This window comes from Bombus pascuorum, chromosome 11 (genome assembly GCF_905332965.1).
Source record: "Bombus pascuorum chromosome 11, iyBomPasc1.1, whole genome shotgun sequence".
Taxonomy (NCBI): Eukaryota; Metazoa; Arthropoda; class Insecta; order Hymenoptera; family Apidae; genus Bombus; species Bombus pascuorum.
Genome location: NC_083498.1, coordinates 2,577,430 through 2,595,496, shown reverse-complemented (window position 1 = coordinate 2,595,496; position 18,067 = coordinate 2,577,430). Strand labels below are relative to the sequence as shown.

Sequence of the window (18,067 nt, the reverse complement as noted above, 5' to 3'; positions counted from 1 at the left end):
TAAATGTAAAAAAAGAAATCGATCAAAATGTCCAGATTCTTACGAACGACAAGTGTATCTTTGCAGTGTGCAGCATGGAAAATGATCCACGGTGGCTACGAAAAGTATTTGCACGTATCCGCTTGTCCAATCCTTATCAAAGAAGCATCAAATTTTCATAATGATACAAAGATACGTATCGCTAAAAGATTCGAAATTTGTGGGATCTAATTAATTAATATATAAATGCAATAGTAAATGCAGTGATGTACAAACACCTTTTGCTAGTCACTGTACATCAAAAAGACTAATCACGCTAGAATGATCGAAACGTACATTTATATTCCGACGAGGAAATTCATTTCTTCATCGGCACATACAATCTCACCGGATAAAGCATATATTTAGTAAGCTCATAAAAGTTTATGACATCACCCATTTCAGCAAGGATGACCGGTCCGCCGTATAACCGGGGCGCGCTTCTATTACGTATAAAATACAATTGCGGATGTATTATTCAGCGGTGCCCTAAGTTCGTCGTTCGTCTGGTAAATTTATATTTTCGGTTAGGTAGAGTGTTACGCAATCACCGGTAAATTGATATACATGGAGGACTAAGAACGTCGGGACGTCGCTGAAATATTCACCTTTCGCGGCGAATATCGAGGATATCCGAATGATTTTTCTGGGCGCGCGACGCGTCGCGCGTGCTCATAAATTGCTTTGGTGGCTGCGTGGGCCGGCAATTCCATAAGTAATTCAATCTTGGCTCTTGCCGCGCATAATTTCGATATCTGTACGTGTGTAAGTGCACGGCCTCGCCTTCATCCACGGTATTTACAGTGGGAATATCCTTCTGGATATTCTGTTTTCGGATATTCCGGGGTAGCCGGCCTTCGTGTTCCATAAATATTCGCTGGAGGTTTTCACCGAAGTCGACGAATTCCCGATTACGTAACCCGTGATTAAAGCTCGGCGGAACAGAGGCGGTCAGAAATAACGCTTTATTTCTGCAACGGCGAAACGATTTGAGAGCACACGGCCGGCCACGGTGTGCCAAGTTCGAGTTTTTGTTTGCCACGACCGCGCGAAAATAACTTTAATGGTAACGTGCAGGTCGGTACCACCAACGTCACGTCACCACCGTCTGGTGGATTGCGGCCGCGGAAATATCAGAAATATTACGAAGCCACGGCCGAAAATATTACGATTCCGTGTCCTGTAATTAAAGTCGGAAGGAAACGGCGATCGCGAAGAACGTACGACATTGATAACGACGATTTACGCGACCGTTTCTTCCGTGGAAGAATGCATTCGCTGCTTGCAAATAATATATCGCGCTCGTAAGAAATGTTGATACGTGAATGATGATGCTATTATCGTCGAAGCAGAGATGTATAGCATGCGAATCGCCCCCTCCACCGATGACATAAGTGGCAATTCCCGTGATAGATCATCATTCGGTTTTCACGTTTCCCAACATATATTTCGCAGTGTTTACTCGCATTCGGATTTACAGATAGGAATGTATCTTTTCTTCGCGAGACGGCAACAAAATGAACGCGCGCGGTCGAAGAATCGCGAAGTTCGCGTTGCACTTCGTCTAATTCAAGTCTTGTTCGAATCGCGATATTTACGGTGGATATTTTTTGAACGAAAGAAGCAACACAAGAAGAGAGAAGCAAGGAGCAGAAACGAACTCGCTGTGCTCGTCATATGTGAATTTATTCTGCCAGTAACAACAGACGCAAGTGCCTTCTTCTAAGGATTTTGATATCAGTTGACCTCGAATTATTAAATTCAGGTCGTATTTTGCCGAGGAGAGCAGAATCGATGGAGTCACAGAGGCCTACTTCGTGCTTCCTCTCGGTGTTATTGTTCAAAAGTTCGGCAGAAATCGGCAAAACACGACTAATTAGCGGCTTCCAGTAATGAACGATGCGGTGTATTACAACGTGGTTATTGATGGCGATTTAATACGACCCAATTAGGTTATTACGTAAACTTCTTTTTTCCCCGTATCGCAAGGCTACTGCTCTGTATCACCCGTATTACGGTTTGCGATTAATATCGAAGGAACGATCGAGCATATAAGGATTTGCCGCTCACAAGCATCACGGCGCTTTGGTAGATTTTAGTAGTAACATTATGTGAATTTTAATCAAATATTAAAATTAATGATATATTGGTAATTAACTTTTTATATTTTATTACTTACTATATTATTTATATAATTATATAAATTATATTTTATTATTTACTATACGTACCATTACATGCACTCGCTATTTAAATACCACTGGTTGCATTAACGTTAGAATGCTCTTTTATCAATTTAGAGAATCCTTTTTAACGTAATTTGTAATTTAGGAATGAAAGAATTTGACCATGAAAGGCTCGCCAAGTAACAAAATAGCGCTACAGCGTGTTCCATAATTACAAATACCAATTTTATCATTGCACGTTGATGGCAAAGAAAGCGAAAATCTTCTTTTGAAAAACAGTAATTGCGGCAATTGTTGAAACCATCTGATAAACCACGTAGCTGTAACCCTTAGCAATCTGTTCTAATATCAGATGATGGATTACATCGAGCTTTTCCGTCTCTCATCACCGATAGTCGTTAATCAGCTGTGCTTGCTAATTGGTCAGCACGATGCAAATACTCTACGTTCCGATGAGCTTTTGGCCTATCGGTTACTGAATTCTCTTTGCATGTGAAGTCTTCGTCCCCGATAAGCAGCTTGAAACTTTGTCTGACGTAGTTTGATTTAGTGGAACGTCGAACTACATCAGGAAACCCAATCGAACTAGCATCGATTTGCTTCCAGTAGCCTTCTAGTTGGCTAAGGATACTCACTTTGTCTCACCTAGTCTCGTTGAGTGACGAGAAGGAAACGGAGAAGGATCGATACATAGAATTCTAGTCACGCTCGAATAGCTAGTTTATCTGTCCTGTCTGATGTTCGTGTTCCTTCCCATTTACGCGATTCGAAGGATTCCCCTTATGTGACTTTTATTGCCGTTTCTGATTTCGGTAGTATATACATTATTGATTTCTGTGTTTAAATATTCATGGAATAAATATTAATAGAAAGTAGATGCGCGTTGTAATGGTAAATTTCATAGAAATACATGTTTCTCATTGCTAGTAAAAATTAAAGGCATGATCGGTTGATTTTATAGTAATTTTATAGAAAAATCTCAGCGAAAAAATCCCTTGATTTTCAGAACTGACAGGATAAAATGTTAATTTTAACGGAATGAAACGTAATGCGTGCCGTTCCATGTGCCGTTTCTTCACATCTCTTTTAATCTTACTTTTCACTTTTCTTCCCTTTCTACCGTACGTTTCAAGTTTAATTTTAAACACAAAATGTATTTTAGAAATTAAAGTAGTAACAGTATTATCTAAATAAATTGTTACAAGCCTTCTTCGTCGAAATTGTTATGGATACTATCTGATTCTTTTCTTTGTACGCCGAATTAATTTGTATAGTATTGTATAACGAATAGAATACCGGTACTTAAATCCGTCTCATCTGGATGGATAATTCTTTTCAAGTTATTTAAATGAAATACTACAGTAACATATATAATCTTGAATAATTCTCTTCAACTCTGAATTCTTATTTAATTTATACAATCAGAAAATTATGTCGCAAAATGGTAGACTCTGCAAATACAGCCACGTCAAAATGAAAATCAAAGGACGTCTTTAATGTTTACAAAATTAAAAACTACTATATTATTCGCTTTAAATGACATTCAATTCTTATCAATTTTTGCCGTATTTTTAAATATCGTATTAGATATATACTATAAATACATAAGTATCCAGACACTACAGTAACGACAGGTATTTGAATATACCTGAGGAGCATGAATCAATGAAAAATTAGTAATTAGAAACAGCAGTTGCAGGAATTAATAAACAGTAAATTGAAAATATCAATCAAAAAGGGTAGTAATAATATCTAGCATTTATCAAGTAAATAAAATTACTACTTACATGTCATTGTTTGCGTTAACATCGCAAGTCTCCCTTCCAAAATCATTTTGAAACTCTTTTAAACGATATCAGGACAAACAATTTGCAACAGTTGTAACCAAATATATAGCGAAATATCTTCCACCCACGTAACGCATAACAATCATTAACACATAATGAACATCTTGAAAGTATTAATTATAAATCTAATATTCTATAACTATCAGGGAACGTGTAGGTTAAATCATTGTCTCATCGATTTTCTTTTACTTACGGCGACACGCCCTCCACGTCGAAGAAGTGGAAGTGAAGATGCACCCGCTCGTTTAGCTGGCCATTGAAGAAATAATGACATTCCGTGTCGCGTGGGTACAAGCCCGGATAATTCGGCGAGGCGAACGTACCGTTTCGTGTCTCGTTGCTGTTGTAAACAAACGCACAGGGGTATTGCGCCTCCTGTCGGCCTGTCGTTACGCCGAAGTCTAAAACACACGTTAGAATACAAAATGTGGCGTTAACGTGGCTTAAATCTGCTCGCAGCCGAGAATAAACTTGGTGCGCTAGTAGAAGTAGTCTCCGGGTGAGGCGCGACCAGTGGGCGCACGTTCCGCACGGTAAATATGACGTTTCTGAAGCCCGTTAATTAAATCGCACCTATTTCAAGTATTTAATTGCGGAAAGAAGGAAGGAAGGTAACTTTGAATCGGTCTTGGAATCACCTTTGTTCGACCTTTCTTCCTCCGTGGTTCGTTCGCGTAATGAGAAATCGCTCAAAGAGTGCTTTGAATAAGCGAAATAGCGATTCTTCATCAGACGATGTTTCGACACGGCTAGAGAAAATGATCGAGCTGTCTTATTATGGATTTGAATATTTTGCGACTGATTAATGAAGTTGTTGAAATGCTAAATGATGTACAGTCGACCAAAAAAGTTTCCCCACTTTCCTTAAAACAGAATAACTTTTCTAAAATTGCGCCAAACGATTTGAGTCTTTTTTTATTTGAGTTGTTTATTAGATGAGGTGTACGAAAAACTGTTGAAAAAATAGCAACTGATTGAAGGAAATGCTAAAGGTCACTTTCTTTACTTCTTATTACTTTTTTATCTGAGAATTTTATCTGAAAATTATCATGTTTCGAAGGGTGTACAGAGACTTTTTCCACTGACTGTATATTACCGTTACAATATTATGGTAACGTATGTGGTTGTGCTTATTTTTCACAGTGTGCGATAATTATATATACAATGAATAGTACATTTAGGAATATACCACTATTATGTTAGTATAATATAAGTAATTTATATAGTACAGTATAGTAATTGACATCGTACGTAGATGTAATAGACGTTAAAGAAGATGTCAAAGTTAAGTGTTGTTGGAATATGTGCGGTAGATAAACTTTTTAAATGTTTAGTGTGATTAGTTGGTGGCAGATGTATGTTTTTGTGTGTTTGATGGTGAGAGTACTTTTATTGGTCAATAAACGTTGAAGGTAGAATACAGCGAGAGTTGGAAGTTGAAGGTTTTAAAGAGGATATTACGGACGAAATATCGCGGAAAATATCTGAAGTTTAAGTAATACAATTACTGCTTGTAATTACTTTATCTCAAAAAAAAAAAAAAAAAAGATAAGAAAAGAAAAAACATATAATACGGCTACGTGTAAGTTACAAATAATTACTCAATTTGATCGATATAATTTAATTAAATTGTCTTGATATTGATCTTGTACAACTTTTTAATTGTTATTTACGAGATATTCCTCAAAGCTGCATCTCATAAATAAAAAAACTAAAACATCCAGCATCGTTGTTATTATAACGACAGGGAAATTGAATTATAATAAAACGTAAACGTTGCATTTATTGCTTTGGATCGATGTCAACTGTTATTTTCGTTATTCGAAATATCAGCAGACGATAAATGACCCATTGATCGTAAAACTGCACGAAAATTTTCCTATCTTTGATAATGAGAACGAAATCTGCTCTGCTTTATTCAGAAAATAATTTTATCCGGTCTCGTATAATCAAATTGCAGGTCAGGCTAATTTCGTTTCATAGGAACTCTTATTAGCCGTTATTTACACATTATTTGATCACTTCGTGATGTTTGTGATTGCCTGCACGGCATTGCTATCCATCTGATACGCTTAATAAATATTGACGTTCGCTAATGAACAGCCACGCGTCGAAATATAAAGCACCACTGTCATAATCGCTATATTGTAACACGATGGGCATCAATAAACAGAGGCATAATTGCTTACGTATTATTAACTAGATGTCCGAAAACCAAACGGGAGGGCAACTGCTTCAATTTGTCAATGAATATACAACTCATGGGTGATTCTGTGTGTCTAAATACGAGAACGTGCAATCTAGCTTGATGTGCCAATACTTGAGCGCATAAACCGCGTACCAGACATATTTAATATATCATGGTAAATATTGAGGGACATTTTCATTGTTAATCAATAAGATGGTTTTGATATCACGAATTTCTGACAGGCTAATGGTATTAACTGTAAAACGCTATCAATAAAGAAAATCACGGATTTAATGCTGTCACAGATGAAATTTCATTCTAAAACATTCTTTTCTTTGCAAGTCAGTAAAATTAAATAAATGCAATTATTTCTTTAAAATATCATTACGAAATTGCTGTCGAGGATGCCTCAAGATCTTTTCACAGTAAACATCCGCTCAAAAGTTCGAGTTACCCTTTGCCCGAAGCAAACTTTTTCGTACGTTCCTCTAGGAAATAAGAATATTATAACTACAACTTTCATCTTTAAATACGATCAATTACAATTGAAATATCGTAAGAAAATATTATTGTGACTAAAATATTTACTTACTTAAGGAAGTCATTTTTGTTTCCTTTGGAATCCTAACATGCATCAAACTTTTGATCGGAAGTGCACATGCGTCATGGAGAGGCAAACGAATTTATTAGTTCACCAAATATATTAATTGCAATGCATTTGTCACTCGCGTCGTTAATTTACAATTAAAGTTAAGGACATTCGTTGCTTTTAATACCTAATGAAACGTTGGGTCTTTCACTGTTTTTCCCTCTTTTTATACGCAATAAATTGCGTAAGAAAATAATCGTTTTACGGGATTTCACGCCGCCAAAACCGTTTCATCCGTCGAAACGATAAAAGTTTCGCGACTGCCGTAGTTCAGCGACGCCACTGTTACCGAATCGCAACTTTTGAATCTCGGACGGGGGACCGAAAATTAAAGCTCCACGGCGAAATGGGTTAATTATAAGATTGGGAGGTCGTCAGGCCTCGTTTGAAATCGTTCGGAGTATGGCCGGCAAAGTTCTGCGGCTGAAACTTCCCTGTCGAGTTCGTAAAGTGTACTCCACCGTTATGTACGCCGCCCAAGTTTCTTCGCGATTGTAAACATCGAGTAATAAGCTTTCGCGGACACCGCGTACTTTTGTGCTTAGTCGCATTTGTTATAACAGCCATGTGCTTCGTCTATTCGTTCAACGTAAGCATGTGAGTTTGAGAAAAGAACGACTGCGTGATAAAGCGATGTAAACGCTTCCGGCGAACTGACCTCGTTCGAACGTAAATGCCACATGGGATTGAACTTTTTCCGTTGCAATGTTCATCGTTAAACTAGTGTAGAAGCGTGGACGAGAAGATATCGATCTTCGCCAAGAGTGGATTGGGGATACTTTTTTAAGTTTTATCGATGGATGTAAATCGTAATACCGTTGAAACTTTTATTTATCATCCTAACAGTTTCCAATCAAACATCAGTGAACTATTGTCCTTCGATTAGATACATTAGATGATATCGTATCGTTGCTTTATTGTCTTATGCGTGACCTATACCTCGCGGCTTTGCATGGCTTCCGGTTTATATCTTCAAAATTTATATCTTCAAAAGTAAACTTAACATGGACCGAAACTTGAATTCAACTTGGACTTAAACGTATTAAACACAAACATATCCTGGACCTATTCTTTTTGATACATCATATTCTAATATATTGTACGTATCCATTGAATTGTATTGTTGAAAACGTGATCCCATAGTTCTCGATTAATTAATCTCTACTGATATCGTATTAAATATAAATTACATTTTCTAATACGTATTACTATGTCGTTTGATATGTTTTGTTGTTTCAAAGCTTTCATTTTTCCGATAGCGTATCCTTTTTTTTCTAAATAGCGTCGCTGCTAGCTGCTACACGACGAAGATTGAAGTAAATATGAAAATTACGCTTGAACAGCTAATATTTATATCATAATTTTAATACACTACGAAAAGGTTATTCTGATCATTACACATGTTTATTACGTAGCTAAATATTATATGTAGATTGGTGAAACAGTTGAAGAGTTGCCAAAATTGAAATGTAATTTTTCATCGTACGATCAACTAAACCAAACCAGCCAATGTTGATAGTACATTTTGAAATATTTTACCTCGACCTATTTTTCTTTTTAACAGCGTACGAAAAAGATTCTAAAATAAATCTGTTCCCTTTAAAATAATAATTTTTGGTTCGCGCTAACTAACAATTTTTATCATTTTCCTTTCGTTTTAACTTCGTTCTACGCATTTATTTTTCTTTCTTTTTTTTTTTGGAGTAAAAGATAATTTTCCATTCTTTGAGGTTTATTCTGTTTTAGAAAAGAAACAAAAGACTAGTTTCGAAGCTCTATTTCCTAAACCTAATAGTCTTTCTCGGCATTAATTTTACAGAGGCGTTGTGTGTCGTTTACTCGTAGCTGTGTGCTTTGCGAGAAAGGAAAGAAAGTGACTGCATGATAAAGTGTTCCGAACGCTTTGGGCGAAGTGGCTTCACTCGAAGTAAATGCTACACCCAACTTTTATTCATCTAGAGATACTTTCTTTCTGCATGTTAATCTAATTTTTAAGATGCTGGCAAAAGAAGAAGAAGAGTCACTAAAAAAGAAATCATCGAAAAATGAATCGATGACTTTTTAACGTCTCTTTCGTTCCATCATTCAGGATCAATCTTGCTCGCGTTGATATTTATGCAAATTCATATCTGTACGAAATCAATAATAATGAGATATAAATAAAAATTCGTTTCACCTACCAAATATCGAGTAATTCTAATCAAGATCGAGATATTTTATGTATATTTACATGTCAGGTATATTCTGTAAACTTTTGCATGTTTAAATGGCCGTTAGAAAAAACACAGGAATAAAGTACAAATAACAGTATTCAGATGGATACAGAGAGACAGATGTATATGTTTCTGATTAATTTCCTGTGCATAGTAGAAAAATGTTATAACAGATGTACCATATAGTGTATTATTCAAACTAGTGAATAAATGATAGTTCTTGCACACGGAAAGCACAAGTTTCGTTTAATTACTGAAATTAGTGACCAGACTATTACTTAGATACGGTTGGCGATTAAATTAATGACCATTTGGAAATTCGGTTTGCAGTTAGCTTTAGTGGTTGGAAACTCCTACAACCGTAATCTGCCAGCTAAATAACCAGTCGTTATCAATTAAATGTCAGAAATAAAGAAAGCTTACTCAGTTCAGTAAATTACCTAAAGTAGTAAATTATAACTGTTTAATATCGGAAGAATTACAAAATGAAGTTATATCTTGCTTATCGTGGCAAATTATCTAACGAATAAATTATTTTCCATTATTATAATTATTTACTTCGCATGTGGAAAATCAAACGGACCGAAACAAATGAAATCGCAAGGCACATAATTAAAATTGTGACGCGTACTCTTCTTCGTTTAAAGTTTCATGAGGCGCAACAATATCGATGTAAAATGTTTCGGAATATTTAAAAAGGTAATGCTGCATTTTAACATATGTTAACGTTTAATTCACGTAATTATTATATTAATATCAATATATTAATTATACTTATAAAAGCGAAAGTAATAAAGCAAAGGTTTGAATCAGACATTAAATCTATGTATATAATAAAATAGTAGAACAGCAGGAGGATCGTGTCCGTGAATTGAATAAAAAAGGATAAAAATAGTCATTCAGGAACAGCTTATAAGCTATGAAATCGAAAAAATTAATTTTTGGATTTTTTTCTTTATTTGTTTGTTTGTTTGTCTGTTTGTACTGGCATCACGTAGAATCTACTGAACGGATTTTGATGGGGTTTTCTCTGCTGTATAGCTTAGTGTCCGGAAAAGAAAAGAAGGTATGTTTCATCTCGATCGGTTCCGTAGAAGCTGTGAAATAGCTTGGCATCTGAGTTGTATGCACTACCATGTTTGGATAAGTTCAAGTATCGATGGTTATTCGCGTTTATTCTGAAATCCAAGCTTTTTATATTTTTTGGCACGGAGGACAAATTAATCGTTGGTATAAAAAATATGCAGGTATTTCATTTATAAAAATTCATTTGTTTATATTAGTAGCGCAGGCGAACAAAGCCCTGGCCAAAAGGTAATAATTAAATCAAATATTCCTCTGTTAAATTTTTCAATTTTATGTGTCATTGTATATCTAGATAGTATTTTATTTCTTTTTTAAAGCGTTTATTGCCAATATTTATAATACAGAGAATATAAAGAATTAATGCAGCCACGCCCAAGCAATATTTTATTTTAATTCGCTGGTGTACGTACTCATTTTACAGCTTACCGATCGAAAATTACCATTCTGATAAATTATCTATATAAATTATCAATATAAATAGGTATCTGTAAACGCAGGAAAACTAAAAATTTACCTCTGATATTTAAATATTTTATTTAGCAATTAATTGTCCACTTTTGACAGTTTTTAATACAATATGAAACGTACGCTTTTGTATTATATTCGCTGGGACTATTAATTCATTTCACTTATTTTATACGTTTTATAGTTTAACAAAAGTCGCATAACCATTTGTAGTTATTTAAAGCGTATAAGAAACTTCGTAAAATAACATTTTAGGTATAGAACTCGACGGCTCAAGTTTTTACGATATTCCTACGAAGGTTATTATTCCAGAACTCTCGTATTGGAATCTTAAAGTAAGTACGAGAAGTACACTCCATTGTATTTATTATAGCATGTAGATATTAATTAATCAGCTTTAATAAGAAGATGGCAAGAACTATGAACTCTCGAATGAGTTTGCTGCAGTTGCATTCGATGCTTTAGGTTGATGGTAAAATATCACTAAAAGGATTTCAGTCCATGGTCCTTTGTTTTCGAGAAATTAATAAGTTTTTCTTTATATGTTACTTTATAAACTCTTTTAACACTAATATCGTATTTCTTTTTAATAACAGATTTTTACAATTTAGTCCGATAAATTTTCGATTATTTTTATTCAATATAGTATTGCTGCATATTCTTACAATTTTGGCGGTGCAAATTGCAATAATAACGTTTAAAACATAATTGTTGCTTCAAGAACATAATTTCTCGATTAATTTCTCGAAAACAAAGGACCATGTACTCAAATCTTTTGGAGACTGTTTTATTACCAATTTCAAGCATCGAATGCACATATTCACATAATGCACATAAGCATCGAATGTATATTAAATTCCATATCACGTAGTAGTATCGTTATATAACTAACTAATATCGTTATATAATTGAGACTAATTAATTTTTAAGGAAAAAATTAAAAAATCTATTTTTTCTTTCGCCTTCGTGAATATAGTTGGATGAATTGCAAGATCCATAAGAATAATATTATTAATAGACCGTTGAATTCTTCATACCTTTTTTGCTCCGTTATTCTATCTCGTTAAAGAAACTCTTTTTGATACGAGATTTATAAAAACGTTTTTTTACCTATTCAAGTCCCTTAACACTTGCATAACTGTGATTTCCTTCGCTGTTCGAAACACCTTCCATAGACGGTTCACTTCGTAGTTATTTATGATTCAGGGCAACACGCGGATTCTCCGCAATTAACACGCAAGTGTGCGAAACTGCTCGGAGACTTTTACGACTGGAGCAGAGGTTCTGAAGAAATTTCCTGAGCGTCGCGCAGCGTTGGGACTGTCGCGAGTATTTAACATCCGGCATTATGTCGACGTACAAGCCTATAGTCTGCTGAATACGCACACGGTTTTGCTGTTTCACGTACTTCCGTTCTTCCTGCCGTACTTATACGTGCTTTTGGAAACAACGAACTTTGTCTCTCGTTGCGTTCTGTGTCTTTTTCTCTATACACGCTGTACGAGTTTCGTCCCTTTCTCAACCATCGTTGTCAAGTAATGTCCTGATTCATGAACCGTGTTGCAGTTGCACTGTTCGTTTTAACGTTCCTCAAAAATTTCGTCTGAGATGTACGAATAATTTAAAAGTCGACGATAATACAAAGAAAAATGACGAGAATATACCTCGTGGCTCGCGAAAATATCCGAACGTTTTCCATGGAATTTTTTTTATGAATGTGAAATTTATGAATTTGAATAATCGTGTCGCGTTTACATGTCTGCGCACTCGTTTTACGATTTACCGTTTTAACTCTTGTATCATACGTTTCAGTATGATTCGTAAAACGCGGTAGAATTATTTGCTAACGTTCGTACACAGCCTGCTGAAATTACCCAATGTCATGTCCGTGTTTTTTATTTCGCACGAACGTGTATATTAACGTAACGAACGGATGCAGTTCGTGATAATCACTGACGAAGTAAATCGACCACAAAGCACCCGCATCATCGCATCTGCCTTCGGTAAATTTCGTTGTCGCAAATCACTGGATAGATCGTAAATATTTACGCATAATATACTGCATATTCCGGCGCGGAATACACCGTGGAATAACTGCGGACAGTGCAGAAGCGGCTGATTATTCTTGATGTGGGTAACTGATAACGTCTAAAATCAATTCCATAATGGCTCCGCGGTCTGTGATGAACAGACTGTTGCTACGGATAAGCGATAAGACAGTTTTACCATATTATCAGTTATTGCTAATTGATAGTTCTTCGTTTTTTTGACACTAATTCTTCGATCTTTTTCTCAGAAACGTCGGAAGAAAGCGTAATGACACGGTTGAAACCGGAAGAATCGCAAACATGTCAGTTAACTCTCATCTCATCGGTCGATTATCCGATCACTAATGGAACATTTTTCGCTTGCTCGACACTAATTTTTTTAATCTTTTTGCATATCTATCCTGGGAAACTGGACGAACTAGATGAAACGAATAATGCAAAATAATGATATAGTATAATGTAAATGATATAAAATCATTGGTAGAGAAAGCTCGCCGACTGTTTCGCTCTACATGTTAATCACTGTGTTATGAAATAATGTTTGTTCCGTTTCACGCTCGCCAGTATGTGATATTACTAATTAAAAGTTTATTTTCTCGTCGCGTTTCCGCTTGCGCGAATAAACAGCTCAGCACGTGACGCTTTACGATTTCCTGGGACTTGAATTTTACCAGTTCGCTACTTTGAGTACTTAATCGACTTCGCTAATTTATAAAGACACCCGAATTTCCATGTACATCTTTACACAGTTGCGAAGGTGTATAAGTTATATCGCGTCGCCTCACCGATAGCAAACGTCAGAGTTCGCCCGTTACCCTCTATTTCATGCAACTTTAATATTTCGCGTTCTGAACACAGGCTCCTTGATTAAAAGACTGAAACCTTGTGCTGATTTATCGAGAGAAACTTCGTTTCATACGTCGAACAGAAAGTAAAATGATTCTGTAACACGATCCGTGATCGTATGTACCTTCACGATAATTAAAAATGAATTATCGATCTACAAAATGTACTGTATTGCAAGAAAATGACTGCGAATACCTAATGATATTTTCTGATGGAAATTATGCAATTTGAGGTGCGTTGAAAATTAATTTCATTTTATAGTAAAAATAAAATTAAAATTAAATTTGATTAAAGGTAAAATTCTGTTGAAAGGGAAATAAGGGTACCTCAAATGGAAGAAACATTGCAAGTGGCATTTAGACAATTTTTAATATTACGATTTTTCGTATTTAATTTTAACTTTAGGTTTATTAAATATTGAAAGATTTCGTGACTATGCTCCGCGATACATCTTCGTTATCGATGTTATTACGCGCAGATAACGTTCATTGTTATTCTTTCAAGATTTAAATAATAATTAAACAGTTATTTAAAAAGTCTAAAATAATATTACAAATTTATTCTTAGTAGAAAGAATATATATATATCGTGATTATTAAAAGTTCTTGCTCAAACTATATTACTATTTTCATTAATTAAATTCTATTATTCATTTCTCTCATATCTATGGAATTCTTCTTATAAGAGATTTAACAATATTATATTTTACAAGTTCTTATAGGTTCCTAATAAATAATATATTTTCTGCCTTCAATAAATTAGTCATTTGAAATTTACAAGAAACTGTGCCAGGTAATGTATGTATTACAACGAAAGGTTTTTCAGTGAAGTGTATCTATGATCTTCAAAATGCGTGGCTCTTTTGACGTGCATTTGAATTTTAGTACAATTGCATATATTTATATGAAAATATATTTAACAGGAAAATTTTAGGGACGAATAGAAAATTCGACGGAGAAATTTATAGGAAAAGTTTAGAGTGAAATATTTCAACGTGTTTAAAGTTTAATGCAACGGTATTTTCATTGTTTGCTTTTTTTTATTCGGTATTAAATATTTATAATATATATAGTTTATCTATGATACTCATAATAAATTGTAAAACTCTTAAATAATCATTCAACTTCAAAATAACGTTTTATAATCATCTTCACCATTGAAAACTACAATTCGAAAGAAGATCATAAGCTGTTATTTAAAGAGTCTAGAAGAATATTACAGATTTATTTTTAGTAGAAAGAATGTTTTTCGTAGAAATTGGAAACGGAAGAACGTGAAGTTTTTAAAAGAAGATTTAAAGTATTGTATAATTCAGGAATTATAAACTACTTTCTAGTACAATCAAAAGTAACAAAGAGCCGCCAAATGTTTGAAAATTTCACGGTTACATTGCTATGAAACTTGAACGTGTTTCAGGTATGGAACATACTACTTGAGGCGAAACGTTAATAGGTCAACAGGTACTCCAATTTTCGACGTCGACTGGAATATGTAAAGTCGTACTATGAAAAATTAAGGAACGTCGTGCATATGCTACGGATCTTAGTTTGAAGCACTATTGAATATGCAAAGTTGTTTTGATTTAATTTTCACTCTATATGCCTTTTTTAATTTAATTACTTCGAATCACAAAAACTCGAATTAAGGAAACGTTTATGCGCTTAAAAACGCGATCAGAATGGAATACTTTAACTCTTTGATCCTTACAATTTTCACTTTACTATTTAAAGTCGCTTTTTCCTTTATTTATACAGAACGTATTATGGTCGTGCAATAACATACAGCCACTGACGTTTTACCATTTATAGACATTTTTTGTGAATATATTACATTACACAAAACATTTTGAGCAATAGATAGACGACAGGCAGTAGTCGTGCAATGTAGTAAAAGGAGGGTAAAATAAAAGGTTGCGTGTGTGAGTGGATGTATATATGTATAGATGATTGAGCGAGAATGAAAGGCAATAGGAAAATAATCGTAAACAGAGTGCGTTATATAGCCGGGAAACTGAAAATGAACTATACCACTACAGTTAGAAGTTTCAATTACGATTATATTGGTAAAATTGGAAGCAAATCTAAAAATGTATAACGTATACAATAATTTATTGCTTTCTTAAAAAAACAAATTATTTAAACAATTGATTATCGGAGTTTGAAATTTATGCAATTGTTATACGAGGAAATTATCGGAGAAGGAAATATATGATATAAAAATATAAATAAAATATAGTAAATACAGATGATATAGTTATTAATCAAGAGATGTTATGGCAGGATGTTCACATGAACACGTTAATTAATTTTCCTCAATTACACAGAGTGTTTGTAATTGGTCTATGTACTTTTCTTGGAGGAACATACATACGTGTATAATGCACAACTCGTTATAATGAATTGTTTCGTTTACATGAAAGCACAGGCGAACGTGTTTGTGCAACAAAATGTATATGTATTTTACACGGTGTACTTCAAGCAAAGTAAAGGGTAAATCGCGTTCATGTGAAATATAACTCCTAGGGGATATGCCATGTATTTGTACAAATATGTTTATCATCGTCTATTTACATTGGTAAAATTATTCAAGACATTCTTAATAATATATTTAAAAATCATTGAAATCCGTAAGTGTGTCACACACTATAGCCTATATATAATTACCGGATATCTGACACGAGAAAAGGAACAGATAGAAAAACAAGGAAAATAAATGTGTTGCGTGTTACGTCGACTTAGGAATAAAATATAAATTCCGCTGTTGTTATCGTTAAATCTTTTACACAAATTGCAGTAGATACGTTCCATGCAAAATGTAAAGAAAAGTGCGACACGTAATATATTTATTTTTTAGTTTAACAAAAACGTTTTCCAACAAAACTCGTGTATGTGTATACGGAACGACATAACACAGCGATACGTACAACTGTTTCGAACTGATCTTGAACGTGATCAAACATTCGTATTAGTCGACGTGGTACGAGGGTGATCGTTGAATTTCGAGATTTTGAAACGACCATTTGCGACAGAATCGCGGCCGATTTTATGACGTTTGTCGATAGCTTGCGGAAGATAACGCACGATTAAAGGTATCGCTGGATAACGGATATACGTACACACGACGAATCCTATACAGAGGCAATCGGATATTCATTTGCGGCCAGCCAAATGGGAGAGGTTCGCGAACCCTCAGTTGCCCCTGCGCGTTTCTCTCCGCGCTATGCTGCACCATCCCTTCTCTTACCCTTTGCCACCCCGTTCTCGGTGATTCACAATGGCCTGGGAAACGACATGTCGCTCTGTGTTTAAAACATTGCTGCCTGACCGGAGAAACATCGTAATTCTGATTATTTTTTACTTAATTCCTCCTTTCTTTTTTTATTTCCAAATCCTTTGCTATATTATATTTGCAAAAACATATTCTTCCCCACTGATCGACGTTTCCATTTAACGTATGGGAAAAGCAGATTTAAAATCACTTATCGAGTAATAAATGTCTTATTTCATTTTGAAAAGCGAGCTGCAGTACGTCAATTCTACTTCTTGTGGAATTAACATGCACAGGTACGGCTTCCTCTCGACGTTTTTCAAGGACCGCCGACGGAAACTGACGACCACGGCAGTGCAATAAAGATCCAAAGAAAATTCGAACATGTCCATACGACGTCTAAAATCTATTTAGGAACTTTAAAGCGACTATCTCGTGTATGGCAAAAATGATCGTAGTCCGAATTGTTGATAGACGATGGGGTTAATTAGAGCGTCATTTACTTAATTGGTCAAGCGATCGATTAAATAAATTTTTTCATCGATCAAGCCGATGTTAATCGTCACGACGCGAAGTATCGTACAACAGTTTAAAATGCGATAATTTGAGTCGCGGAAGCCGCAAGACTATCGCGTTCTCTTTCGTTCGAGTCGCATTACGATACCTACATTTGCTTTGTACACGCGTTCGCGGATCATTATGCGTTTCACAAGGTTGTTTGCGCGAGAACACACGACACGACGAAAGGAACTGCAGACAGCGAGATTTTGAAGCTGGAAGTTATCGTTATGCGAACGCACCTGTTGTCAAGATAATTGGGATCGTCATTATTCAGTAGACAGTCGTGTTTCGAGCGATCGCACGATGCTTTATTATTCCTCACGGATTATTACGTTGTTTTTGCGTCACTGAGCGTGTAGCGGTGTATAAATAAAGGCGAGACCAAGGGGGATCCCTTTGAAAAGCTTGGAAGGGTCGACAAGCAACCAAGCAATAAATATTGATCCATGCATCGGTTAAATGCGATTTGGTGCTATTTGTAGCGGTCCCTTTGCAATCCGATCATAATGAATTTATAGAGATTGCTTGAACACATTTTGATCGAACGATAAGAATATCGTAGCGATTGAAAGGCTGGCGATAATAGGAAAACAGATGCAAAATTTAAATTGTATTTAATGGAAGAGAATTCTTAAAATATGTAACACTTGATTATTTAGTCAATGGCACAAGACATCTTTCCTCTTCGACTGT

At 35.1% G+C, this 18,067-nt stretch overlaps 1 protein-coding gene across 1 annotated transcript in view; it reads right to left on the bottom strand.

Annotated features, from left to right (window-relative positions):
- The window catches only part of LOC132911885 (suppressor of lurcher protein 1), a 535,060-nt gene that overhangs the window by 15,199 nt on the left and 501,794 nt on the right, over positions 1 to 18,067 (bottom strand). The window contains exon 11 of the mRNA XM_060968897.1: positions 4,245 to 4,452. Within this exon, the coding sequence (XP_060824880.1) occupies positions 4,245 to 4,452 (208 nt within the window). The remainder of the gene's footprint in view (positions 1 to 4,244; positions 4,453 to 18,067) is intronic.